General features: G+C 46.2%; 1 protein-coding gene across 2 annotated transcripts in view; it reads left to right on the top strand.

The window, feature by feature from the left end:
• The window catches only part of LOC136579841 (UAP56-interacting factor-like), a 27,495-nt gene extending 1,015 nt beyond the window's left edge, over nucleotides 1-26,480 (top strand). Inside the window, exons 2-9 of one of the 2 annotated variants that reach the window (XM_066579896.1) lie at nucleotides 15,011-15,145; nucleotides 15,242-15,390; nucleotides 17,578-17,675; nucleotides 18,870-18,948; nucleotides 21,845-21,894; nucleotides 21,967-22,041; nucleotides 23,504-23,624; nucleotides 26,230-26,480. In XM_066579896.1, coding sequence (XP_066435993.1) covers nucleotides 15,011-15,145; nucleotides 15,242-15,390; nucleotides 17,578-17,675; nucleotides 18,870-18,948; nucleotides 21,845-21,894; nucleotides 21,967-22,041; nucleotides 23,504-23,624; nucleotides 26,230-26,325 — 803 coding nt within the window. In that variant the 3' untranslated portion in view covers nucleotides 26,326-26,480. Of the gene's footprint in view, nucleotides 1-15,010; nucleotides 15,146-15,241; nucleotides 15,391-17,577; nucleotides 17,676-18,866; nucleotides 18,949-21,844; nucleotides 21,895-21,966; nucleotides 22,042-23,503; nucleotides 23,625-26,229 lie in introns of both variants that reach the window. The other variant, XM_066579895.1, reaches the window with a different exon arrangement.
• Nucleotides 26,481-27,042: the final 562 nt, after the last annotated feature.

Below are 27,042 nucleotides of genomic sequence, written 5' to 3'. Positions count from 1 at the left end.
CGTGTTTTTTCTCCCACGTGAAAAACGCAATTCTTTTAAAATGCCATCCGTGGGTGCAAAAATCAATTTAATAGACCGCGGATGGCCAATGATTCCCTATGGGCAAAATCCGCTGCGGAATCCGCAATTCCATTTAGCCAGCGGACATGAGGCCAGCCGTTATTCACGTGTGCAAAAAAAAAAAAAACACTAGGAAGCCCAATTGATGTAACTTTTTCTCTACTGTCTCCTGGCAACATGCATAAACAACACAGCGAATGTAACAATGTGCCTCTAAAATAAGGCAAGTTGGCTTCTACCTCATTGTTTGTTTGTTTTTGCGTTCCCTGGATTAACATTGCAACATTGGGGGGGGGGGGGGGTAAAGGCTGAAGCGGATGCTCACAAGTGTTTATTCTGCCTAAGATACTTTGTATCTCTTTCCATGCACTCTCTTATTTGCCCATAGGCTTTCACGGCCAATTTTGTTCCGTGATATTGGCCAAAATAGGAAATGGCACGATTGTTTTTTTTTATGCACGTAAAAAAATGCGCCTATTTAATTCTACGGGTCCATATGCCGTCAGTGAAAAATATGGACTGAATACGGACAGAAAATATGCCCATGTAAATGGGTCCTAAAGACCAAAATTGCCCATTGAAGTCTGAAGGCGGATCAGACGAGCGTGGTTTTGTTCCCTTATACTGCCATGATAATTGCAGCCATATTGGGGCTCATGCCCACGTGTGACCGGGAAACGCCCGCTGATTTACGCCGCAGGAGTACCGCCATTAAAAACAAAAAAGCGCCTGCGAGTGATCACGGATTTCCACAGTCTCTATTAATGCTATATTAATGGAGACCTCCCACAGCGTAAATCCACGGAAAATAAAACATGCCACGTTTTTTCCCCGCTCGCGGTAATCCGGGGTAGGATTCCGCATGTGATCATTGGCAGGCAGAAAGCTATTAGGTTCAGTAGAACCTAATAGCTGCGGAGTTCACGTGTGGGAATATATTAAAGTAAATATGTTGTGCGGGGAAGATCTTCCCGCCTCTTTTTTCAAACTCCTGCGGTCTGGCTTGGAGCTCAAACTGCCAGCGAGGGAGAAGAAATCTCCCTCATTCCGGTGCAGTGACACTCCGTACTGCCGAACGTAGTTGCGCCTACAGCAGTATAATAAGCCCTCGGGCCGCTCTCATATTCACCGCTTTGTACCGGGATTAGTGCCGTGTCCTGAACGCCACGCTAGCTGCAGTACAATGCTGCCATTGATTTCATTGGGCCTTGCAGACCAGCGTTCGAACTCTGCGATTTTCAAGCGCGGTCTGCTCTATTTTTGCACATTTTACCGCTTTTTAGCACACCTCATCACCCATCACAGTGTTGGGGTGCGTTAAACAATGCTGAGCAACGCTGTAACATGCATTCACAAACGCAGCGCAAAATCAAGGTAAAATGCTGCAGTTTCGTGTGGCGTTTTCTGAACACGTGTGAGAACGGCCTCTGGGCTCCTTCAGATGAATTCAATGGGTTCATTCTCATTTCTCTTTTTTGCACGCACGGTTCTTGTTGGGCTTAAACAGATGAACTTGTTTGCACAGGTTTTTGCTCTGGAGATACCAGGCCGTCCGTATATTATATTGCGCAGTCTACCGTTCATCTGAATACCAACTTGTAATTCCACATTTCTCCAGCAGTGGTCGCTGGAGATAACTATCTGTTATCGCCAGGAGTTTATGAAGCCAGATTTGAAGACTCGTCGCGGTCAGTTGATCAGCGGGTCTGCCTCAATATAAGGCTGAACTCACGCTAGGTTTTTTTTTTTTGGCGAACCCTTTTTTTTTTTAGAAAAAACGGAATTGTACAAAACAGAAGCGAAATGGATGAAAACTAATTGCTTTCCATTTTTTCAGTCCTCCAACAGGAGGATCCAATGTAGATGTAAAAGCGGCCTCAATCATTGTGGGATCCCTTGTGGCTCTTTAGTGCTGAATCAATCATCAGTCGGTGTAAATAGTCCTTATGCTATAAGTCTCATATCAGAATATGCTGGGGCCAGGATATACAATATGTAATGGGGTTATTCTATACCTTGTAGTATTGTGTCCAGTGCAGCAGTGACTAAACAAATAGTATGGGCACGGTATGGGCATCTTTCCTTGGCAGTGCCCAGTGGAGATACGAAAGACTATTTTTAGCAACATGTGAGTCAACAGCGATTAATATATCCAAGAATGAGGACGAGTCATACCCGAGGACGCTTCCTGTAGAACGCCAACACTCACAGGCCTATCACTACCAGACATTACTGCTTGCACCCCCAGCTTTGGTATCCTAGATTATTACAGGCCGGCCATGTTGTCTACTTCACTTGCTTTAGTCTTGTCTTGCGCCAATATACTCTGTAGCGTATTGGCGCATGAACCAGTGTTACTTTTTTTTCACTTTTCAAACTCTGCGCTATTCCGCACGAGTTGGAAAAAAAGTGGAAAGACAGGTCTTGCCCTAACTGTCTCGCACGTAGAAAGGGTGCCTTCACACTGGCGATAAAATCGTGCGATTTTTGCGTGACGTGAGAGCGAGTGAGAATGCAGAATTGTGAAACCCATGCTTTTCAATGGCTTCATTCCCACGTGTGATGTCTTCACTCATGCAGTGTTGTAAACGGCGGCATGCTCTATCTTTCTGCGTTTTGCTTTTTCCATCTCCCATGTTTCCCTATGGAGCCTTCGTTTTTGCAACACACTTGCGATTTTTATGCGATGCGTTTCAAACACTATAAACTGCTATTGTCTATGGCAAGAAAATTGCGTAAAAAAATTGCAAGCGGCAGCAATGTCTTCGCAAGCAAAAACCTCGCTGACGCTCAGACATCTCATGAGCAAAATTGTGATTTTGCCGGATTTCTTTTGCGGCGATGTTGTGATGGTCAGTGTAAAGGAGCCCTGAGGGCCGTTCACATATAGCATTTTTGGAAAATGCCAAAGCCAGAAGTTGATGCTCGTTGGAGGGCGAAGTCCTTCCTTTATACGTCAATTTCTTTTTATTTACTTCTGGTTTTGACTCAAAAAACTGTATCAAAAACTGCAAGTGTGTGATCCAAAAAGAAATGCTATGTGTGACATGCAGAATTCGACCCAGTCATGTGCAGCCGGCCCTAAGACAGTTTTGATAAATAATGCCTAACGCACCTGACCCAAGGAAATAGCGAGAAAGGAAGGCGGTTAGGAGAAAGAGGGAACCATGGAGGACCAGAAGAGTGTCCCGGAGGTAAAGAGGGACGACACGCTGCGGGTCTGTTACACAGCATGTAGATGGCAGTTCGGTAAATCCCATCCACCTTAGTATTAGGCTGCGTTCACATGGGACGGATTTGCAGCAGAATTTCTGTGCAGCAAATTCGCCCGCGGCTCCTAATCCCGGGTTTAGCCAGCCATGTGGATGAGATTTAGCAAAAATCTCGTGCACATAGAGCAGCCAATCTGTCGCGGCAAAGCCAGGCGGAACAGGCGATGCGGCGCGGAATCGACAGCCACAGCATGGCGGCCAAAGCGCTTCAAATCCCACCAGGAAATTTCACGGGTTTTGAAGCTGCGGCTCTCCCACGGGAATCTTGCGGCTTTTCGGTGCGGCCAAGCCGCGAGGTTTTCACAGGTTTTCCATCCCATGGGAACCCAACCTTACGGTAATACGCTGCAGATTTTCCAGACGCAGATCCGCATGATGGCGGATTTGCTGTGGAAATTCTGTCCGTATTTTCTGCAGCACTGAATTTCGCAGCCAATTGGTAGACACTAGAGATGAGCGAGTATACTCGAGCGAGTAGTGGCTTAGCCGAGTATCTCCCCGCTCGTCTCTAAAGATTCGGGGGCCGGCGGTGGGCGGGGAGCGGCGGGGGAGAGCGGGGAGGAACGGAGGGGAGATCTCACTCCCCGCCGCATCTCACCTGTCACCCGCGCTGGCCCCCAAATCTTTAGAGACGAGCGGGGAGATACTCGGCTAAGGCACTACTCGCTCGAGTAATGTGCCTTGGTGAGTATACTCGCTCATCTCTACTAGACACCCGACTTTCCCCTAAACAGAACATTTCGAGGGGAATTTGAGGACTTACATTTAAATTTCCATACTGCCTGGTGAGGAGCAGCCGGGGATCCGATGTGTGAGGCGTGTAAAACACAACAACAAATGACAATATCTTTATGGAGTTTATTCAATCTTTTCATCCTGATCAAAGCAAACTGCATGCAAATCCCTCCAAGCCCGAACAGGGAATGTTGTATATGTTGTGTTACTGTTTAATAATGCCTCCCTGTATCTGCAGCATATACTTAAGTCATCTTCAAAGAGCCGAGGAGCTTTGATATATTATTTACAGGTACATGTGTTTGGTTGTAAAATAAATTACACTCCTTACAATGTGTCAACTGTCTGAATAGCTATGAAACGTGCGGCAAGTCAGATCCGAACGCCTAAATATGCTCTATGTAGAGGCTGAACCACAAACCCACAGAAGGAATCCGAACCACGGAGCCTCCGAGCTGCGTAGGATGGCGCCATGGAGGATCCTTCTAACAAAAATCATTCTTCCTGCTGTCACTTGCGGATTCCCTCACACTGACAGAACCAGAAAGCAAAACTTTTCATCCTGCTCCCTGACTGCAAACGAGTTCTACTACCTGAATATTCCTGGGCTCTAATGGGATCCCATATTATATGACGTATATCAAGTATTTACATTCTTAGCCCATTCCAGATGAGCATATTGTAGCTTCATATTTGGTCCATTATTACATGGAGCTAATGTGAATCTATGTATCTCTTCACATGACCGTATGTTTCATGGCAGTTTTGTCTCCATATGGATATTATCTTTTATTGGGCAGATACGGATTAGTATTTGTCCAGCAGCCAATAAAATATACGGAGGCAAATGCTTATCAAATCGTGACAAAATCCTGATGACATACAGATGTGATGTCATCTATATAACTTCCGTAATTCGCATGTGTTACAATATTCGTATCTGAAACTAGCCTTAGCGGGTTTTGCCACTATACAACTTTTTGTTATTGACTAGGCATTGGGCATGGCATAAGCTGTAAGAAGAAACAATGCACCTGTATTCTTCCCCCCCAGGAAACAGCTGAGGGGCTCTGGCATCTCCAGCTGTGGCTCCCAGTATGTACATCTGGAAGAAGTCAGGTGTCGGTCACCACGGATTTGACACTCTCATTTAGCTGTCTGCTCTCTTGTATCTGGGACCAAGCTTCTGTAAAGAATGCTACATATTCACCCAGCTTTCTGATGAAGAGGTCTGCATATGTCGAAACGCATTACAATTGCTGGTTTTAAATAAAACATGACTTAAAGGGGTTGTCCCGCGGCAGCAAGTGGGTCTATACACTTCTGTATGGACATATTAATGCACTTTGTAATGTACATTGTGCATTAATTATGAGCCATACAGAAGTTATAAAAAGTTTTTTACTTACCTGCTCCATTGCTAGCGTCCTCGTTCCCATGGAGCCGACTAATTTTCGCCCTCCGATGGCCAAATTAGCCGCGCTTGCGCAGTCCGGGTCTTCTGCTCTCTTCAATGGAGCCGCTCGTGCAGAATGCCGGCTCCGTGTAGCTCCGCCCCGTCACGTGCCGATTCCAGCCAATCAGGAGGCTGGAATCGGCAATGGACCGCACAGAAGAGCTGCGGTCCACGGAGGGAGCAGACCCCGGCGGCCATCTTCAGCAGGTAAGTATGAAGACGCCGGACCGCCGGGATTCAGGTAAGCACTCTCCGTTTGTTTTTTTTAACCCCTGCATCGGGGTTGTCTCGCGCCGAACGGGGGGGGGGGGGGGGGGGGTGTTAAAAAAAAAAACAAACCCGTTTCGGCGCGGGACAACCCCTTTAAGGCCCATTTACACCAGCCGATGATCGCTAAAAAATTGCTAAAAGGCGATCATTTTAGCGATAATCGTTGTGTCTTAATGTGCGCCCATCGTGCACTTTCCGGGCAGTGCTAGCTGATGGTTACATTCAGTCCAACCTAAAAATCGTAGTTCAGCCTTATCAGCAGTTCTCCACAGGGAGGAGAGTGCTGATAGCATTGTTTTCCCCGTGGAGAACAAAGGATCTGAGCGCAGATAAGAGCCCTCGGCTATTAACTGCTTTCAGCTAAGGCTTCATTTGCACAATTAATTGAGTAGCTACTTAATAGTTTATGCAAAATGATCGCTCAAAGCCGTCACTGTCGTCTGAGCAATCTTTGAGCGGTCATCAGCCCGTGTAAACCAGCCTTTAGACTTTTATACATCATCAACCTTATTTCTCTCCCAAGCTCAATCAACGTGAGGTCGGGCCAGATCTCCAGTTTTTTGCAGTTCCTCCTTATCAGTGTTATACATTGATCTGACTGTTGGTTGACCTGCATACTAGACCTCAAACATTCTTTGTGCACCTCTTAAATTTCCATTTTCTGGAACTCCTCCTACTTTGGGACACTCGGCACGAGTTTTTCCTTTTCTCTCTCAAGCCTCAAATGAATGGGATGTGGATTTGACACGGAATCCGCACTACAACTTGCTGTGTGAGGGCGACTCATAAGGCCGTGTATGTGCATGCGACACGCAGAGGATAGGACCCTCTGATATCAATGGGTTCATTCTCATTCTTTGTTGTTGTGCGCACATTCCATACATGCAAAAAAAAAACACAGCATGAACTATTTTACGCACCAAAGGCCCAATAGAAGGCTATGAAAGGTGCGCAAATGCGCACTCAATACTCGCGCAAATGCACAATACGCTGTGCAATTCCACCGGAAAAAGAACACGTCAAGAACTAATTAGGCTTAATAGCCTTTTATATTGGGGCACGGCTGTGCCCCCCACCCAAGTAAAATGGCCCTGCAAAAAGTAAAGTAATATGCGTAATAACAGCACAAATATGCTGGGCTATAGCATACATTTTTACACATACACCCGTGTAAGTCCGGCCTTGAAGGCATTTCTAAGGGTATGCATTGAAATCCAGCCGCCTATGCCCCAGAGCAATAAAACAGCCTATTCACCCCTGTCCCAAGTCCCTGCACCTCCAGCAAAGCCTCTCTTACCTCTCGACCCCAGAGGCCTGTGATTGGCTGCAGCAGCCTGTGATGTCCTGTCAGCCGGTTGACTGCAGCCTAAACGCAGAGCGCCGGTAGGGAGGACGGAGAGGCAGTGCTGGAGGCGCGGGATGGGTGTGAATAGGCTCTTTTATTGTTTTGGGGCATGGCCAGCTGGATTTAAAAATAAACTTGGAAAACCCCTTTAACCCTTTCCAATCCAATTTGTATCCTGGTTTTCCTAGGGGGGCTTACTCTTTTTCTGCGATTCTACAACGGCGCTATCTGCTGGCTAAAGCCAGTACTGCATGAGGTGACACATTGGATAGGCTCTGACAGCAGAGAGGCTGGCAATATACAGTAAGAGAACCCCGACGGACGTCTTCCAACATTGGAGCTGTACAGCCTTAAATCATAATGTCTTCAGACATCAGACAGGGGATTGGAAAGGGTTAATGTCCTCAACGCCCATGGAAGCCTGCACGGATGAGCTGTATGACTGCGGTCTTATTATAGGCACCATTTGTCTGGATTCCAAATCCCATATTTGCTCGTTATGGAATCCGTGACAGCTGCCACACATCTTTAGCTGAAGATCCGACCTACTGGAGTTGCTCTTTTCACAGCGCAGGACAATGAACTAATCCAACAACTGTTTAATGATGATGAGTATGGAGCCAACCGAAACCGACAAACCTGTCGCGGGTTCAACCTTGCTAAAGGTTTGGTTCAACGCAAAAGAAACCCTTGGTTAATTCATCTTCTTTCTTCCTCCTCATTAAAGGGGTTGTCCCGTGCCGAAACGGGGGTTTTTTTTTTTTAACCCCCCCCCCCCCCCCGTTCGGCGCGAGACAACCCCGATACAGGGGTTAAAAAAACAACCCGCACAGCGCTTACCTGAATCCCGGCGGTCCGGCGTCTTCATACTTACCTGCTGAAGATGGCCGCCGGGATCCTCTGTCTCCGTGGACCGCAGGGCTTCTGTGCGGTCCATTGCCGATTCCAGCCTCCTGATTGGCTGGAATCGGCACGTGACGGGGCGGAGCTACACGGAGCCGGCATTCTACACGAGCGGCCCCATAGAAGACTGCAGAAGACCCGGACTGCGCAAGCGCGGCTAATTTGGCCATCGGAGGGCGAAAATTAGTCGGCACCATGGGAACGAGGACGCCAGCAACGGAGCAGGTAAGTATAAAACTTTTTATAACTTCTGTATGGCTCATAATTAATGCACAATGTACATTACAAAGTGCATTAATATGGCCATACAGAAGTGTATAGACCCACTTGCTGCCTCGGGACATCTCCTTTAACTTTAAACTCGTAGGTGACCTAAGACTGTCATGGGGGGTATTTATGGCTCTTAGGGCTTCGACAGACACATGTATGCACAAATACATTTCATTGATCCATGCACATGCTTGTTAATGTATCTTAAAGGGGTTGACTTGGGCTTTTAATTTTGATAAGCTATCTTGAGGATAGGTCATCAATAGTTGATCATCAGGGGTCCATTGCTTGGGATACCTGCCGATCAGCTGATTTCTTGGCCTGTTATCTGTGCGGACAGCACTGGAAGCAGATAGCGCTGTATGTTTTACAGTGGCCTGGTTTGGTACTACAGACACAGTTCCCGTTGAATTCAGTGGGAGCTGTGTCTGCAATACCAAACCGGTCCATTGCAAGATAGACAGCGCTATCTGCTTCCAGTGCTGTCTGTACTGACAGCAGTGCTGGGAATCAGCTGGTCAGTAGGTGATACCAGGGGCGTACGTATAGGGGTGCAGTCATACCTGGACCCAGCAGCCCTGGGGGCCCCATAAATCTCTCTTCCCCCGTATTTCAAACCAATACTATCAATGAAGCTTTATAGTTGGGGGCCCAATTCCAGATTTTGCACTGGGGCCCCGCAGCTTAAAGTGACATCTCTGGGTGATACCAATCATTTATAGAAAAAGTCGTGGAAATTCCCTTTAAGAAATTAATCAGCACAAATTTTTTGACCTATTTAGATAAAAAGAGGTGATGAAGAGAAGAAATTTCGGGCCCATTCACAGGGGTATATTTTCTCTGCGTATTATATCTGTACCTCTTATGGACATAATTCGGACACGGCACAACAATATTGATTCTCATTGGTTTATTCAGATGAGCGTTTTTTTCCTGGACTACTCGTTTGTGCAAAAAAAAAAAAAGCAGCATGTCCTATTTTCATCCGTGTTTCCAAACGAAAATCGCCTGTTAAGGTCCACGGAATAGCATAAAAATGTAGCAAATGTGCAGAATCATGTGAATTTACTGCATTTATTATGCATGTAGCCAGGAGACAGCGGGAATAAAAGTTGCGCACGTGCAAAAAATACAGTGACTACGGATGCAATACTGACAATAAAAGGGTGCATCAAAAACGTATGCAACACGCACATGCATACGCAGTGAGAACGGGGTGTTATTCACAGACCAGAGTGGCATACGGCTGCGTGTATGAGCGCTTCCTGCGGCACGTGACTGTGTGCCTCTATTGTACATATCGGTAATAAGGCACTCTGCAGGGACTAGAGATGAGCGAACGTACTCGTTTAGGGCGATTTCGCAATCGAGCACCGCTTTTTTCAAGTAACTGACTACTCGGGCGAAAAGATTCGGGGGGCGCCGGGGGTGAGTGGGGGGTAGCAGTGGGGAACAGGGGGGAGCTCTCTCTCTCTCCCCCCCCCCCCACCCACTCCCCTCTGCAACCCCCCGCTCACCCCCAGTGCCCCCCGAATCTTTTCGCCCGAGTAGTCAGTTACTTGAAAAAAGCGATGCTCGATTGCGAAATCGCCCTAAACGAGTACGTTCGCTCATCTCTAGCAGGGACCTATAGGTGCTTTGGATTGGATATGGAGGCATGTAAAGATTTTTCATACTGAAGTCTCTAATAAAAATAAGTCACGGCACGTTCCAGTATAAAATATAATAGGGGATGTGCGGCGAACAAAACTGTCTGGGATAAGATCCCCCACAGAGGAACCGTATAGATGGCGCACAGAATGAACCTTCTGTCTAGGCCCATCGAACGTTCTGATTGTAGGGTCAGACATGGGAAAAACAGAAAAGTGCAGCATAAAAAAGGTGGAGATATGGGATAGTTATAAGTCCACTCTGTTAACCCTTTCCAATCCACTGTCTGACGTCTGAAGACATTATGATTTAAGGCTGTACAGCTCCAATGCCGTCCGGGTTCTCTTACTGTATATTACCAGCCTCTCTGCCATCAGAGCCTATCCAACGTGTCACCTCATGCAGTACTGGCTTTAGCCAGCAGATAGCGCCGTTGTATAATAGCAGATAAAGAGTAAGCCCCCTAGGAAAACCCGGATACAAATTGGATTGGAAAGGGTTAAAGGGATTGTCTGGAAAAGGGAGCTACAGACCCCCACTGATGAAATGTTTACCGTCGGGGGTCCATCACTTGAAATCCCTGCCAACCAGCTGATTCTTGGCCCGTTGTCAGGACTGGAAGCAGATAGTGCTGCCTGTATTGCAGCGGCCCGCTTTGGTAGGTCCAGGCACAGCTCCCACTGACGTAAAGAATGGTAGGTGTGCCTACAGTACCAAGCAGGCCCTGAAATGTTGACAGCTCTAACTGACAACAAGCCCGATCAGGTGATTTGGAGCAGCCGACCCCCAATGATCAACCATAGTTGACCTATCCTGAGGACAGGCCATCAGTAGACAACCCCTTTAATGCTTCTACTCATCCCTACTCTCCCATGATATATATGTACATACAGATTAAATATCCTATATCTGTAGTTCATGTAATACAAGCGTCTGGATTATACAATTACTCCAATCCATGCAGGTGCATTATGGGAGAGCATTAGGCTCATGATATTGGTGCTGTCATTTAGCATTACCTCTTGCTCAGGCGCTCCGGCAGCGTCTCACCCCCTTCACAAATCTTTTGTGCGCCATAATACGGTTCAGGCTGTATTCACCCTCAAGGGACAATTCCAATTTCTAAGAATGCAGAGGGAGGTGGAGGGTTGAGAATATCCATTTACAGAGGGAATCGGGGCAGCGATTGTTGAATAAGAAGAAGAAAACAGGCAGGCTGGGACCGTCACGTTAATGGCCCGTCCTTCAGTCGCCGTATGCCGGCCTATTAATCTGTAGATTGACTAAATGCACCGAGGGGATCGTTATTATTCAGGGGAGAATATCGCTCTGCACTTAGTAAAAGCTTCCACCTTTAGGGATGTTTCTAGTCTATTAAACAGAAACATGATGAAAGACCAGTTCCTATTGTGCAAAGTCATTTTTGGAATGTTATTAATTTTTTGCTGTGGGGAGGTCATGTATTGCAGAGCCATGAAATAACTCCAGGCTGGATGTGTCCATCTAGAAGTTGGCCTGGTCTAATTAAACTTGTTGTTTTTTTTTCATCATGTGGACGGCGGGATGCCGGGGAACGGCTGGCACCGGGAAAGCTGGCAGAGATAGTGTGATGTCCTAGGCTGCTTGGGTCCTGGCATTGAAGGTCCTAGTGAAGTGGGTCATGGGTTAGGCTCCCGGATGGTTAGTTATGTAATAGTACACCAGCTGACCGATGGAGACGAAGGCAGGAATGTTTCGAACAAATAAACTTTACTAAATGTGAAAAATGGCTTTACTTCGCTCTATAGGAGGGCATGAAGTACTTAGACGTTCCGGGTGTTAATGGAAGATCACATAACAGATTTCTTTGACAGGATGACAAGACACTTCGCGTTTCAGACTTCACTCATAACTACCCAGTTTCCCTGAAAATAAGACATACCCTGAAAATAAGACATATCATGATTTTCCAGAATTTTTGAGGATGCAAAATGATTTTTCAGGCTTTTTGAGGATGCTTGAAATATAAGCCCTACTCCAAAATTAAGCCCTGCTAACAGTTAATTAAAAAAGTCAATTTAAATAGTGTCCAGGCAGCTATACATGTAAAAAAGTTAAACCTTTTTGAACAAAAATTAATATAAGACACTGTCTTATTTTCGGGGAAACACGGTATCTTCTTTCTCTATAACTCGGCTTCCTGTAAATTAATTGCAGACTCATCGCACCATAGATGCAGCAGTGCACCTCCAATGTATCACTCCCATCGGTGCATAACACCATCACTACAAATGCCTTTTTGCTACACAACATCTACATATAATATTGCTTTCTAATTCAATTAATGTTGAACAATACGTCGAATTAACAGTGAGACAAACTTTTGCTTTCCTGCAGCCCCTTTTGGGGAAATGCTCCCTCCCAGTCCACATCCATCCATCATAGTCCCTACAGTGGTGCACGCTAACATTTTGGAGACTCATATGCCTGGCAGCTTGATCTTTATCTGGGTACATCGCGCTGTTATCTACTTCGGGACCGGTTTCTATGCGGAAAGGTCATTCCACGCGGTGTATCACCATCATGTTTGACCCTCTGGTCATCAGGGCCCTCTGGTCCTCTTGGAGCTTTCAAGTTGCTTGGCCCCCAGCTGTCCCCCACCATGGGGAACAGTTACACTCACTGCTGATTTGGAATGGCCTCTACCACTTTAGGAGCTGGTTCTACACTTCTGTTGGCTGTAGCTGTTCCTGCTGCATCACACTAAGCTGTGGCACAGCTTCTTTACTCTACAAAGAATGCCACCCCATCACCTGGAAGCTTGCGGCTGCTTCTAGAGGGGGCAGAGTTTAGCCCCTATTCATTTCCCTATACAGCGCCTGTCTCTTCAAAGCACTAACGGCTTCACTGTTGCAGCACTGAGGGGGCTGAGCCTAAAGTTTACCCTATGTATAACGTCTGACAGCCCCCTGTTCTTCAGCGCCGCTGCTGTTGTGCGCCAATTTTTCCGTGCTTGACCGGTATTCTGCTCTCTACTTCCCCCTGTTATGTCTGATGGGGGGTAAAGCTTAGCATAGCCATCAGGCCTCTTGCCATAGTGGCTTAGGTGCTTTCACCTGTAAATGAGTAGCAGGGCATTGCTCACCCCTCTTACAATAGCATTCTGATCCGGAATAGTTTGAGGAACATGACAAAAAGTTTAAGGAGTTCTCTTCTGCGCATTCTTGTGTATGTAACTTTGACACGTACCACTAACTTCATGACATGGTATTCCCTAGTGGCAGTGGCATCTGTCAGCAGGATAATAGGGAACCACACTGCAAAAATAATTCAGCAATGGTTTGAGGAAGATGACTGAAAGTTCAAGACATTGATTTGTCCTCCAAATCTCCCAGATCTCAGGGAATTCATTGGATCTATTACTAACATTTGGGTGCCAGATACCACTGGACACATTCAGAGGTCTTGTGGCGTCCGTGCCTCGATGGGTCAGAACTGTTTCTGGACACATAAGGGGGATCTACATAATATTAGGAGGCTGGTTTAATGCTATGGTTGATTTATGTATGTTTGAATAGGGCATATGGAAAGCTGTTATCTGCAGTAGACAAATCCATTGAAGGCTGGGATTATAAAGATGACACAGCTCAGGAACTTTAAGAAGCAGCAGCTGTGTCACCCGCTCTCGGTGACACCCGGATTGTCTGACAGGCACAGTTGCTGAAAGGAAAATCTGCATCGCCTTTCACTTGCTGGACATTTTAAGTAGAATTCTGTCATCTCGCACAGTTAATTGCACTACTGTCTTCATGATGGAAGAAGTAACAAGGACATGTATCTATTATGCATTCAATGGCTTCAAAGAACTATCCCTCCCACAATATTATTAGGAATGACAGCGCAGATCAAAGAATAGCAGAAGGGAGTCCTATCTGCAGGCTGGGATAGATGCTGTTTCCTAGCAGTGCCATACATTCTGCTACAGAGTATCAGAAGACGCTTGAATGTAACTAGTAGGATGTTACTATACAAATCTACTGTAAATATCAGATACTTGTACTATTGTTATCCTACTGTTATCTAGTCCCTACATGTTTAGTGGTTTTATACAGTTTTTTTGCTGCATGCTGATGTGATGCTAAAGGGAAGCTTTCAGCAGATTGATGCTGCCACCAGCAGAAAATAGTGACAGCCAGTTACAGTCTCTGTTAACTCACGGGGCAACTCTGAATTTGACTGCGCCCCAGGAGCTGGCACTCTACAGTCTCTGGTCATTGCAGCAATATTTCCTAGGTCTTCTGCTGAAGCCATAGCACAGTCCCTCAGTACTCTACAGACACTTTCAGTTAAAGGAGTTATACCAAAATTGACTTTTATCACCTGTCCACAGGATAAGCGATAAAAGCCTGACTAGTGGGAATTTTACCACGAGACCCCCACGATCCCAAGAATGGGGGTCTTGTATCTCCTCTCCTCCTCACTGTGGGCTTATTGCACCCCATACAGTGAAAAAGAGACAGAATGGAGCAGCCATCGAGCATGTACTGTAACGGTGCTGCTCCATTTATCTTCAATGGAGATAGCTGAGCGCTTGTACTTGGCTATCTCTGTCTGCCTCATTGAAATGAATGGAGCGGAGGCCGTGCATTCCATCTCCACATCACTGCGGGTGGTAAGTACAGCAAGTCCAAAGTGATGAGTAGAGGGGAACTTTTATTACTTATCCTGTGGACAGGTGATAAAAGTCAATCTTGGTATATCCCTCAGGTCTTGCACTCCATAGCCGGCGTGGGTCAAGACCACCGGGTAGTGAGTCACCACCCAACAGGGTACAGGATCAATAGCTCTAGCATGGACTCAGTTCACTCTCACAGACCAGGATGGTTGATACTTGCGATTCCAGTCAGTCTTCTGCAACCATTGCCAGTATACAGAGGTTGTACAAAACCCTCATATGGCTGTGCACATATTTTTGCGCTATATTTTTGCATGCATGGTATGTGAAAAGACATTCCTACATACAATGAATCATAAGGTCGGCGTGGACCTTTAAAACTATTTTCTTTTCAGATGACATCATAAGACTTCAAAAAGAAGAGTCCGACACTCAGTCCACCGTGAATCAGACAAGGCAGAATGGCAGAATAAAAAGAGGCAATTTCCAAAATAGGCGATATTTTAGGAATGCGCCAAGAAATCAACAAGGTAAGGGCTGAGATTATAAGAACTTCATTGGCTTTTGGTTTGTAATGCCACATTGTGGAGCTATTATTGCTAATGACTTATTATTTTGCTTCCTAGGGTCTGGCAGACCTAAACCTGGTTTCAGGCAGCAAAGGTATCCTGGTGTGACTGTCAGGAACAATGCCCTTGGCCCAATAACAAGACGAAGAGCTGCTGCTTCACGGAGTAATGTGAGCCCGCTCAATAGGCTGAATCTGAGCACAACGGTAACTATTGAAAGCAAAATCCACATCAAACATCTTCTGCATCCACTTCATGAAGAAGACCTTACCAAAAGAATCACAAGTCAGTGGGGGGTCTTGGCTCCCAACTTAGGGTGTCTTTACATGGGCGACTGTCATCCAAATAATTGCTCAACAGAGCAAATGCAAATGATAGTCGATCCATGTAAACACGGCCAATGACAGAATGGCAAACAATTCGCACACTAGTCATTTTGTTTCAGCTCACCTAAAAGTAGTGACTGGTTGATCAAAAGTCACCCGGAGTAAAGTTGCAGTCGTTCCTATTTTAACAGCTTGCAAATTAATTTGCATGAAGATCCCCCTGCGAATGACACTTCAGCGACCTATCTGAAGGATAGCTGCTCATTGCAAAGATGGCCTTACTGTTGCTGGTTTCTCATTCAGGATATTCAACTATACATTATTCATAGCGGAGAGCAGGTTCAAAGAGCATCTCTTATTCTGGAGGACCCAGCACATATGTGCCGTAGATAGGCAACCCAATGATTTCAACGGGTATTGGATTTTCCAAGTGATACTAAAAAATGCACCAGGGTGCTCCATTTCCCGGCTAGCTGCTTCTCCTGTTCCCACCGCCAGTCTTTGTTGAGAAACTAGTGTGGTGACGTGCCTATATGCGCAAGAGACTGCAGCCAATCACTGTCTTCAGTGGTATCAAGCCGCAATCACTACATTAGTAATACTAAAGATTCCAGTAGGTGGTGGACATCCTCTATACTCACTCAACCCATGCCCGTTGCAGCACCTCCATCAGTTGGTGCACATTTTGCCGATAGATGGGAGCAGATCTCACAGCCAGTTCCATCATATCCCAAACGTGTTCAATAGGGTTACAGTCCAGTGGGTTTGGTGGCCAAGGCAGTGTGGAGAATTCATTGTCTTGATCCACCAACCACTCCCTAGGGATTCTAAGCTTGAAGACAGAGAGTTCTGTTCTGTTGAAAGATGGCATTATGGTTGGGGAAGACTTCCCGAAGATATAAGTGCAGATGGTCAGCTAACAGTTTGCAGTAGCGTTCAATTTTCAAGGATTGTAGTATGATGACCAATGGTCCTAGGCCATGCCAGGAAAATGCTCCCCAATCCAACACCAGCCTGTTTACATCACCAGCACCAGCCTGTTGAACCCCAGAACTACACCACTTTATGCTATTTGTGCCAGATGCAGAGATAGCCATCTGTATGGTTCAGTAGGAAATGGGACTCGTCACTGTAGACAACCTTCTGCCATATTTCCAAGGTCTATTGACGTCTTTCCTGGACCCATGTGAGGCATTGTTGGTCATGATGCGGGTCATCAGGGGCACACTTGTCAGTCGTCGGCTATGAAACCCCAGTCAATGCAAGGTACGCCGCATGGTCATTGAGGAAATTTGTCTACATTCCCCGCTGTTGTACTCCTGGGTCAGTTGGCCAACTGTGGCACATCATTGCTGAGATACCAGACATGCCACCCAACTCTTGCCTCTAGGATCAACCACAAGTGACCTACTACTGTGTGATTTTCTGTTGGATGTTTGTCCATGGTTCAACCAGTCTTGGTATACTCTTGATGCCATGGTTCAGAAGCAGCCAACAAGTGTGACTGTTTCAGAAATACTGGCACCACACCTCTGGGCACCAACAATCTGCTCACGGTAAAGGTCAATCAAGTCAACATGTCTACACGTGACTGCAAAATGTTGCCTTCTGCTGTGCAGAGGAGGTACCACATTATCTGAGAGAAAATTGGGATGCGCCTATCATGCGGTACTGCATCCCTGGTAACAAAATACTGGGAGTTACAGTTTGCAATAGTAATTAGACATAACCTTTATTAATAATATTAATAGGCATAACAAGACAGAGCATTTGGCTTTTTTTTATTAATTATGTTACGGTGGACTATATTACCTTCTTAAGGGTGCTTGTACATCTACTGGAAGATTCCACAAGACGTTGTCAAGTATTCCACCCGAGCGGAAAAATCCCCACCAACATCTGTACGTCCCACATGCAATTTTATGCCCAGATCCATGTTTAGACATGCAGATTTTGTTGCGGATTTCGACAGCAGAACATTCCACAGCGTCTTGAGGAATATCCCAGTATGTGTGAAAGGGTCCTTATAGACCATATTCTTCACTTAATATTTGGCCTTTTTTGCAGAGTTCAAACATGATGGTACAAACACGAACTCAAAAGGTCCAACGGAACACAAACAGGTATAAAGCAGCGAACCGTCCGGCGCAGTCATTACCAAGGAGGTGAGACAAGAGGATTGGAAATTCATTTACAAACTTTGAAATTGCATGTATTAGTAGAATTAGGGGTCTTTTACAGGAGACGGAATATTCCAAAGAACCAGTGGCGTGCCTACAATGTAGACAGACCACGCGGTCACTACGGGGCCTGGAGTGCCTTGGGGGCCCGGCTGTGATGCATGGCTCCGCCTCCTCCTGGCAGTCATACAAGCCATCTCCGTATTATGGACGCTACTTGGACATTGCTGTGATGTAGGTAGCATTATCTTTCCTAGAGGTCATGTAACTGCGAGCAGTGATGGTGCCACCCACATTACAGCAGTCAGTTAGGGTATAAGAAGAGCACCTAGAAGGTGTGAGGAGACTATAAGGCCATGCATGGAAAATATGCCAATGGGAAGATGGAACGATGGGTTCATGCACAAAGGATTTTACGCTGGCTTCTGACGTAAAAATGTTGCACATTTTTGCGCAATAGGGAATTTGCACAAAAACGTACAACTTTGATGCCACTTGCGTTGCCTTTACCACGTTTGAAAAAAGTGGGCAGGGCTTGACAAGAGGGGACATGGCTGCCCAGACCAACAGATTTATGTATAATTTACACCAGTAACTGGCATAAATTATGCCAGAAATGTACATCAGGTCGGACCTGGCATGCAGAAAGAGCATGGAGGTGGTGGGGTAAGCCTAATACGTGCAGAGCCATGCGCCTTTCAATGTATTAGACGCACTGTGCGCCAAGGAAAATGATATTGAGCCCTGCATCAGAGATGCCATACCTAGTAAATTTCCTCCAATTCCTCTATAGCGCCACCTACTGGAAGGCAGCATTCTTGCAAATCAATGTCTGACGTTTTAATAAGCCTTGTAATATGACTGGGAATGTAAGCCAAAGCTAGGCTCCCTTCCAGAGGGAAAAAATAAGCATGCACAGACAGACTGTTTTTGGATTTTTACCCTTCATCAGTGTGCAGTAGATTGCTAGGTGAGAGGCCTATAGACATGGGGGTCAGGAAGGATATAGTTACTCCTTAGGGAGAGCACCTATAAGGTGTGAGGAAACTATAAAGCCACCCATGGGAAATATGCAAATGGGAAGATGGAACAATGCCTCTACAGCGCCACCTATTGGAAGGCAACATTTTTTCTGATCCTAAACACCCCCTTTAATTACTGTATTTTGTATTGCAGCAGAATTAACACACAGAATAGAAGACCACAAATGGGAAATGGGCAAAGGCCGCAAAGAGCAAATACAGTCAACAGAAATAGAGTAAGTGAGAAGATCAAACTGATGATTAATTGTCAATGCTGGACTATGACGTCTAGTCCTGCGGGCACAAATTTGGCTCATTCAATGGTATAAGAATATCCCTTATTTACTATCCCAGCAATCAGAGGGCTAAGTTGAAGCTGCAGAGCCCAATGCAAAAGTTGTAACAGGGTCTCCAATTATAATGCTTCACTCATTGTCCTGGTCATCTTATATGGGCATGAGAGACCATAGGGGCCCGCTAAGGCTCCACGGCTCGGGTGCAACCACATCTTCTGCACTTATAGTTATGCCCCTGCCAACAATGAAATTCAATTACCCAAATTTTCTGTCTCTACACTAATATTGTGATCAGCCAGGAAAGACAACCTCCAAGACAAACATTCAAAGCATGCTGTCATGGCCAAGACTGCTAAAATAACACATGAAAGGAAGTCATGTTGGAGCAGGGCATAAGTATCAGAGGTGCTGAGGTTGCAGTCATACCTGGGACCTAGAGCCCCAACGCCACATTGCCACATAATAGCATATCAGTGCTTATTCCCTGTATTGTGACATCACTGCTTTAACCATGCATTGTAACATCAATTACCTTTATACTGTGACATCATGGTTCATTACCTTTATACTGTGACATCACTCTGTGCAATAACCCTTTCCTTTGACTTTATGGGGTTTATCATCAAAGTACTAAGACATCACCGTGTTTGTTATTCCTCTTACTATATGACATCACTTTGGCCACCAGGCACATCATCCCCGGACTGTGACATCACTGTAATTGTTACTTCACTTTGTTCACTAGCACATTTTTTGATATTTCTGTCTTTATTATCACTGTGCAGAAATATAACTATTTATTATGTGAGTACTATGACATCATTGTGTTTATTAAACCAGTACTATGACATCACTGTATTTATTATACCTCTCCTGTGATATCATTGTGTTTATTATACCTGTGATAAGATACTATAGAAAGAAGTCCAGGGTGATTCCGAAAGAATGATGCAAAAGTAAGGCTGATTTCTTCTTACAAGAATTGTCAAACAACAGCCAGAATGATATTGTTACGATCGTGTGGGCAAACTAAGCACGGGGCCCACAGAATCATGACCAAAGGAGGATGGATACACACAGGTTTCTGACAACTTGCCCTGTGCTACAAGGAGAATGACATGGCCCTACCTGAGTGGGGACATCGCTCCAATAAAGGGCAGCCCAGCGGTCTTCGGATCTGGGCCCTAGCTGAGCCTAGGAACCACGCCACCAGAACAGGACACATACACATGACAGGAACAGAACAACAGGACACACAGAGCTAGAAAACACAGCATACAGCAGCCAAAATGCAACCACTAGAAACAGGTGATAAGCTGTATATAAATACCAGGTATTAGTTGACATTTTGATCAAAACGTGGAAGCTAGCGGGCCACTTCACGGCTCCTGGCTATACCGCTAGTCCCTACACTAACCAGGAGTCCAGCAGCACTGGACACAGTTCACACCGCAAACTGCAACAGAACAGAACATAGTTCACACAGCAAGCTGCAAGCAGGACAGACCAGAACACAGTTTACACAGCAAGCTGCAAGCAGGACAGACCAGAACACATTTCACACAGCAAGCTGCAACAGGACAGACATGAGGACACAAGTCACACAGACAGCTGCAAGCTGAAGTAACATGACTGCTCACCCTGAACACCAGACAGACACTGACAGGAGCAGGGTTTAAATGTGAACAAAGACCCGGGGGATTGGCTAGAAGGAGATCACCACACCCAGCCAGCTCAATAACCACCACCTGTGGAGCTGTGCGGCTAGAAACCATAGTACTACAGGTCCCAGCAGCACAACGTAATAGATATGAAAAGATAGAAGAACTCTTCAAGTTTTTATTGCATGATACAGATGTTCCATGTGGGCATCGTTGGTGACACTAGATGACCTAAAACACCACATCTCCACTGCAGTGGAATGGATAACAGAGGATATGCTGGGACAATTCTAGGCAGAACTGGACTACCAACTTGATATCTACGGTGTTACCAATGGCACCTATACTAAACATGTGTAAGGTGCAATAAAAGCTGGAAGAGTTCCAATATCTTTTTATGTCATTTTGGCTATTGTATGTCAGTTCGCATATAAAGACCACAGATTTACTTTTGTCCCTTTTTTAATCACCCTGTATAGACGGACAGAAGGGAGGCAAAGTAATTGTTTTTTTTGCATAGGCCCCCCGTTCAGCGCAGGACAAACCCAAGGGATGTGTTGAAATTAAAAAAAATTTTTACTTACCCGAATCCCCTCTCTGCAACTTCTTCCTTCTTTTCCTCCAAGATGGCCGCTGGGATCTTCACCCACGATGCACCACGGGTCTTCTCCCATGGTGCACCGTGGGCTATGTGCGGTCCATTGCCGATTCCAGCCTCCTGATTGGCTGGAATCGGCACACGTGACGGGGCGGAGCTACGCGATGACGCGTAGAAGGGGGCGGAGCCAGAACGCCGCTCGTGCCCGGACCGACCAGAAGGGAGAAGACCCTTCTGCGCAAGCGCGTCTAATCGGGCGATTAGACGCTGAAATTAGACGGCACCATGGAGACGGGGACGCCAGCAACGGAGCAGGTAAGTGAATAACTTCTGTATGGCTCATATTTAATGCACGTTGTATATTACAAAGTGCATTAATATGGCCATACAGAAGTGTATACCCCACTTGCTGCCGCGGGACAACCCCTTTAATGACATGGGGCTCTATTACAGGTCTATGGAGCTCTGTGGTCACTTGTCAAACCACTGATTATGATATGGGATGATCTTTGGTATAAAAGTTTTTTGCAAAAATTAATTTCAATACATTTAACTTTTTTCTTTTTGCCATTTCCAGTTGACGCAACAAGTCACTATGAATCGTGGGAAAAGACAGACAAATGCAAGGTCATTAAAATGATTAGCTTATTATATTTAATGGCATTAGGGACTTGTAATCAATGTTTTCTTCTTCACCAGGTGGCAAATCAATGATGGTTTTGGATCCACCTTAACGGTTTCTGTCCCTAACCCTAAAGCAAGTTTTGTTCCTCAGTGAGTAAATATTTTTCCATCTTACATAGAGCTCATTTTAAGGAGCTTCAATGATTAAGATCCTTCTGTTATGTTTGAGCAGGGCACAATGTACGATACCCTCCACGAATGTCACCAACATGTTAAACAATGACGCGATAATGTCCGTAATGCAGCTACATATACACATATAATAGCACCAAAACAAGGGACACACAAAACATAAAAGAGGAGACGCCCGCCCCCTTCCCTAACCAACTATAGCTTGGCGGACCCTGCCTAAAAGAAAGCTGATCGTCCCAGTAAGTACGGCCTCACGTCTTGATCCTGGAGGACCTACCCTGTCCCTAGATGGAGGACAGGGAAGGATATATAACAGATAGAAATGCTAACAGGGCTAGGAAATGGCACAAAATAGACAGGAGTCCACTGCCACACTCAGCAGATATGACATATAAGACATGATTCAGGCATCTGCAAACAAATGGATGGAGACGATTCAGGTGTCTGCATACCAATGGAAGGAGAGGGATTCAGGCGGGATATATACCTCAGATATCTGACGACCATCAGACGGAGGAGATGAACAGAAGTAGACTCAGGTACCTGACCACCATTGGACGGGTTGAACAAATAAGAAAGGATTTAGACCTAACATAGTGTAGCAGTTTCAGGCACTGGGTTGGAGCCTCAGGTGTAATAGCCACAGGTCTGGAGAGGGAAGAGCCAGGAGTCAGCAACGGGAGGTCTCATCTCGCAGTACAAATGGATGAGGCGGGTAGCGTAGTCAGAAGGGAAGCCAGGAGACAGAAACAGGAGGTCTCAGTTTGCAGTAATGATGGAGGAGGTGGGTAGAAGTGAAGCTTGAACAAAGCTTGGAGCACAATAATCACTCACTTGAGAAGTGTCAGGGCTTGGCGTTTATAGGAAGTCCCAATTTGTGACAGGGCGGGGGCCAGGAAAGGGAGGCAGGAACTAGACTAGCAGCTAACATAGAACAAGGCTAGAGTCATGCAGGGGAGCTGTTCAAGGCTAGATGGCTCAATAGGGAGAGCCACCAACTAGAGCGCAGGAGGTCCCAGGTTTGATCCCCGACACATAGATGACACCAAACATACAGCATGCATGCCTAGCAAAATAACCAGCACCCATGCCAGGTTGGGGCCAGAATATATACACACTGGTTATGGCTGATTGACCAACTAGGGAAAACACCTCCCTGTCGGGCCAATCAATCCACACCACAGGAGATTCTGAAACAGGGAAGAGGTGTTCCAACAGATAATTCGCAAGGGAACTTTTGCTGTGACAGAATACCCAGAGGGATTCCCCTTCTACAGTGACAAGAAAGAGGCGTTCAACAGCACATGAATCAGGCTGATGTATAGACGGCACCCTGATCCCACTTCCTGATTGCGGCTGGCACGCCACAACAGCTTCGAATGAAATTAGTGAATAATTTTGTCCCTTCTCTATATCACAGATCTAAAAAAGCAGTAATAAAGCGACCAGGAGGAAGATTTAGAAAAACAGGAGCGCGGCCCACAGATCCCCCTCCAAAAGGAGTTCCTCTGAGATTCAATTTCCGGGCTATGGCCAATCATGTGAGTCGCAAGCTATTACTAAAGTTGTTGTATATGTTTGAGCTAAAACTAAACAAGTTTTGTTGGTGATAAAGGATGATGATCTGACCTGTAATCCCGGAGTTTGTTGCGACAGATGATGTCACCGGAAGTCACCTGAGTGCTGCAGCCAATCAGAGGCTTCAGCATCACTACCCGTTCTCCTGTTATCAGCACTCACATTTCAGGGCACCATGATGCCAACAGTTTGGAAACAGTGAAGCTCCAACCTCTGATTGGCTGCAGTGGTCAGGGGACTTCCGGTGACATCATCTGCCACAACCAACACCAGGACTGCGGTGGGGCTACAGTGCTGGATCTTGGGGGCAGAGCACAGATAAGTACTGCTTGCACCGGAGAGCTGGTCTGCGCATTCACAGAAGACCTCGGCGGCGCGAGCACGCCGGAGCGGCCCCATTGAACAGAGCAGAAGACCGCACAGCGCAAGCGCGTCTAATGGAAGGAGAAGACAGCGTTAGTCGGAGCCATGGAGACGGGGACGCCAGCACCGGAGGGGGTAAGTGTATAACTTCTGTATGGCTCATATTTAATGCACGATGTATATTACAAAGTGCATTAATATGGCCATACAGAAGTGTATACCCCCACTTGCTGCCGCGGGACAACCCCTTTAACATATACTACAAAGATAGCCACTTGTCTGTTCCCCCCATAGATCACTCTGGGGTCTCAGCAGTGGGACATCCTGTGATCTGATTATCGTTATTGGGTCAGATTACTCTGGGATCTCAGCAGTGGGACATCCTGTGATCTGATTATTGTCATTGGGTCAGATTACTCTGGGGTCTCAGCAGTGGGACATCCTGTGATCTGCTTATCGTCATTGACCTAGATTACTCTGGGGTCTCAGCAGGGGGACATCCTGTGATCTGATTATCGTCATTGACCTAGATTACTCTGGGGTCTCAGCAGTGGGACATCCTGTGATCTGCTTATCGTCATTGACCTAGATTACTCTGGGGTCTCAGCAGTGGGACATCCTGTGATCTGATTATTGTCATTGGGCCAGATTACTCTGGGATCTCAGCAGTGGGACATCCTGTGATCTGCTTATGGTCATTGACCTAGATTACTCTGGGGTCTCAGCAGTGGGACATCCTGTGATCTGATTATCGTTATTAGGTCAGATTACTCTGAGGTCTCAGCAGTGGGACATCCTGTGATCTGATTATTGTCATTGACCCAGATTACTCTGGGGTCTCAGCAGTGGGACATCCTGTGATCTGCTTATCGTCATTGACCTAGATTACTCTGGGGTCTCAGCAGGGGGACATCCTGTGATCTGATTATCGTCATTGACCTAGATTACTCTGGGGTCTCAGCAGTGGGACATCCTGTGATCTGCTTATCGTCATTGACCTAGATTACTCTGGGGTCTCAGCAGTGGGACATCCTGTGATCTGATTATTGTCATTGGGCCAGATTACTCTGGGATCTCAGCAGTGGGACATCCTGTGATCTGCTTATGGTCATTGACCTAGATTACTCTGGGGTCTCAGCAGTGGGACATCCTGTGATCTGATTATCGTTATTAGGTCAGATTACTCTGAGGTCTCAGCAGTGGGACATCCTGTGATCTGATTATTGTCATTGACCCAGATTACTCTGGGGTCTCAGCAGTGGGACATCCTGTGATCTGATTATCGTCATTGGGCCAGATTACTCTGGGTCTCAGCAGTGGGACATCCTGTGATCTGATTATTGTCATTGGACCAGATTACTCTGGGTCTCAGCAGTGGGACATCCTGTGATCTGATTATCGTCATTAGGTCAGATTACTCTGGGGTCTCAGCAGTAGGACATCCTGTGATCTGCTTATCGTTATTGGTTCAGATTACTCTGGGGTCTCAGCAGTGGGACATCCTGTGATCTGATTATTTATCATTTGGCCAGATTACTCTGAGGTCTCAGCAGTGGGACATCCTGTGATCTGATTATCGTCATTGGACCAGATTACTCTGGGGTCTCAGCAGTGGGACATCCTGTGATCTGATTATCGTCATTGGGTCAGATTACTCTGGGGTCTCAGCAGTGGGACATCCTGTGATCTGATTATCGTCATTGGGCCATTTTTACTAAAAAGAGATTGCCAAAACCAAACAACCCCTTTAATTGCATAAATGTTGTACGGAAGAGAAGGGGTCTCACAGCAAAGATAAAAATAGGACCCCCTTTATGTTTCTGGGTATTGCCTCCGAGGACAGAAGAGCCTGGTGTGTCCTTGATCCTTGCTAATACATTTTCTCCAGAGAGGAGAGCCGACACACAGGGTTTGGACACCCTATAACAAAGGGGATGGGACCAACCAGGGTTGTGCCCCCCTTTTTTTGAAGGCCCTTTAGCTGCTGCATGGTATGTCTTTTTTCTTGCTACCAGTTGAACATACAATCTATGGTTCTGCACCAATAATAAGACTTGATGGGTTTGACGAGGGCTTCGGAGTTCCTCTTCAGTTGGGTCTCTTATATTTTGTGACAAGTTTTAGGAGTTATTTTAGTTAAACATTCACATTTCATTGTAGCGCAGCGAGAAGAACAAGCGCTGATGGATATTCTGTATTTTCCAGACTAATGTCACACTGAATGAACGGTTTTCTTCGCTGAAGATTAAAGGACAGTATATACCAGGAAGAGGAAGAGGGCGGACAGTCCTGCTGGCTTAGCATCAGCTTCATGTGGACAGAAGAATGTATCATGTGTCAACCTCTGCTGGTCTTCTCCAGGACTTTGGGTGTAGATGGAGACAAGTGACTTAATGGGCTGAAGACTCGGGAGCAGAACTCCCATCATACTCATATAATAAAGTCATCAGCAGTGATTGCCTTATTTCTGAAATGTTACCGTCATAAATGGGACTGCTACAATGGGACCTGCCAGCTCCCCTAAATGTCCCTAAACCTTGTTCAGGTGCAACTACACACCGTACTGGTGAGTGTAGTTGTGCCTTCAGCTGTCTGAAACCGCCCTTAAGGTCCCTTTAGACTGGACATAATGCAAAGTTATAGAGTGAATGGGTGTAATGTGTTAGACAAAACCGGTCTAAGAGAAACAATATCCTGCCTTGCTGATTATGCACAGATATCAGGATCACGACTGTAAGGCTGTCCATGGGCGATGCTGTATCCCGCGGCGAGGCGCCGCCGCCTGGGAGCAGGAGCTGACGCCGAATCTCCGCAGGTCAGCCCTATCTAATAGATAGGCTGACTGCGGAGAATCAGGGCAATTCGCAGCATGCAATGATTCTCCGCTCATGGAAAGGTGCCAGCGCTTTCCATAGCAATGCTATGGGAAGCGTTGGCTGGGGTGATTAGCGAATACACTGCCGTGGACAGGGGGCCTAAGGCCCCTTGCACACGGCCGAGGTCGGATCCTGCAGCAGA

This window comes from Eleutherodactylus coqui, chromosome 10 (assembly GCF_035609145.1).
Source record: "Eleutherodactylus coqui strain aEleCoq1 chromosome 10, aEleCoq1.hap1, whole genome shotgun sequence".
Taxonomy (NCBI): Eukaryota; Metazoa; Chordata; class Amphibia; order Anura; family Eleutherodactylidae; genus Eleutherodactylus; species Eleutherodactylus coqui.
The sequence above is the reverse complement of the archived record's forward strand: the minus strand, read 5'-3'. Positions and strand labels throughout refer to the sequence as shown.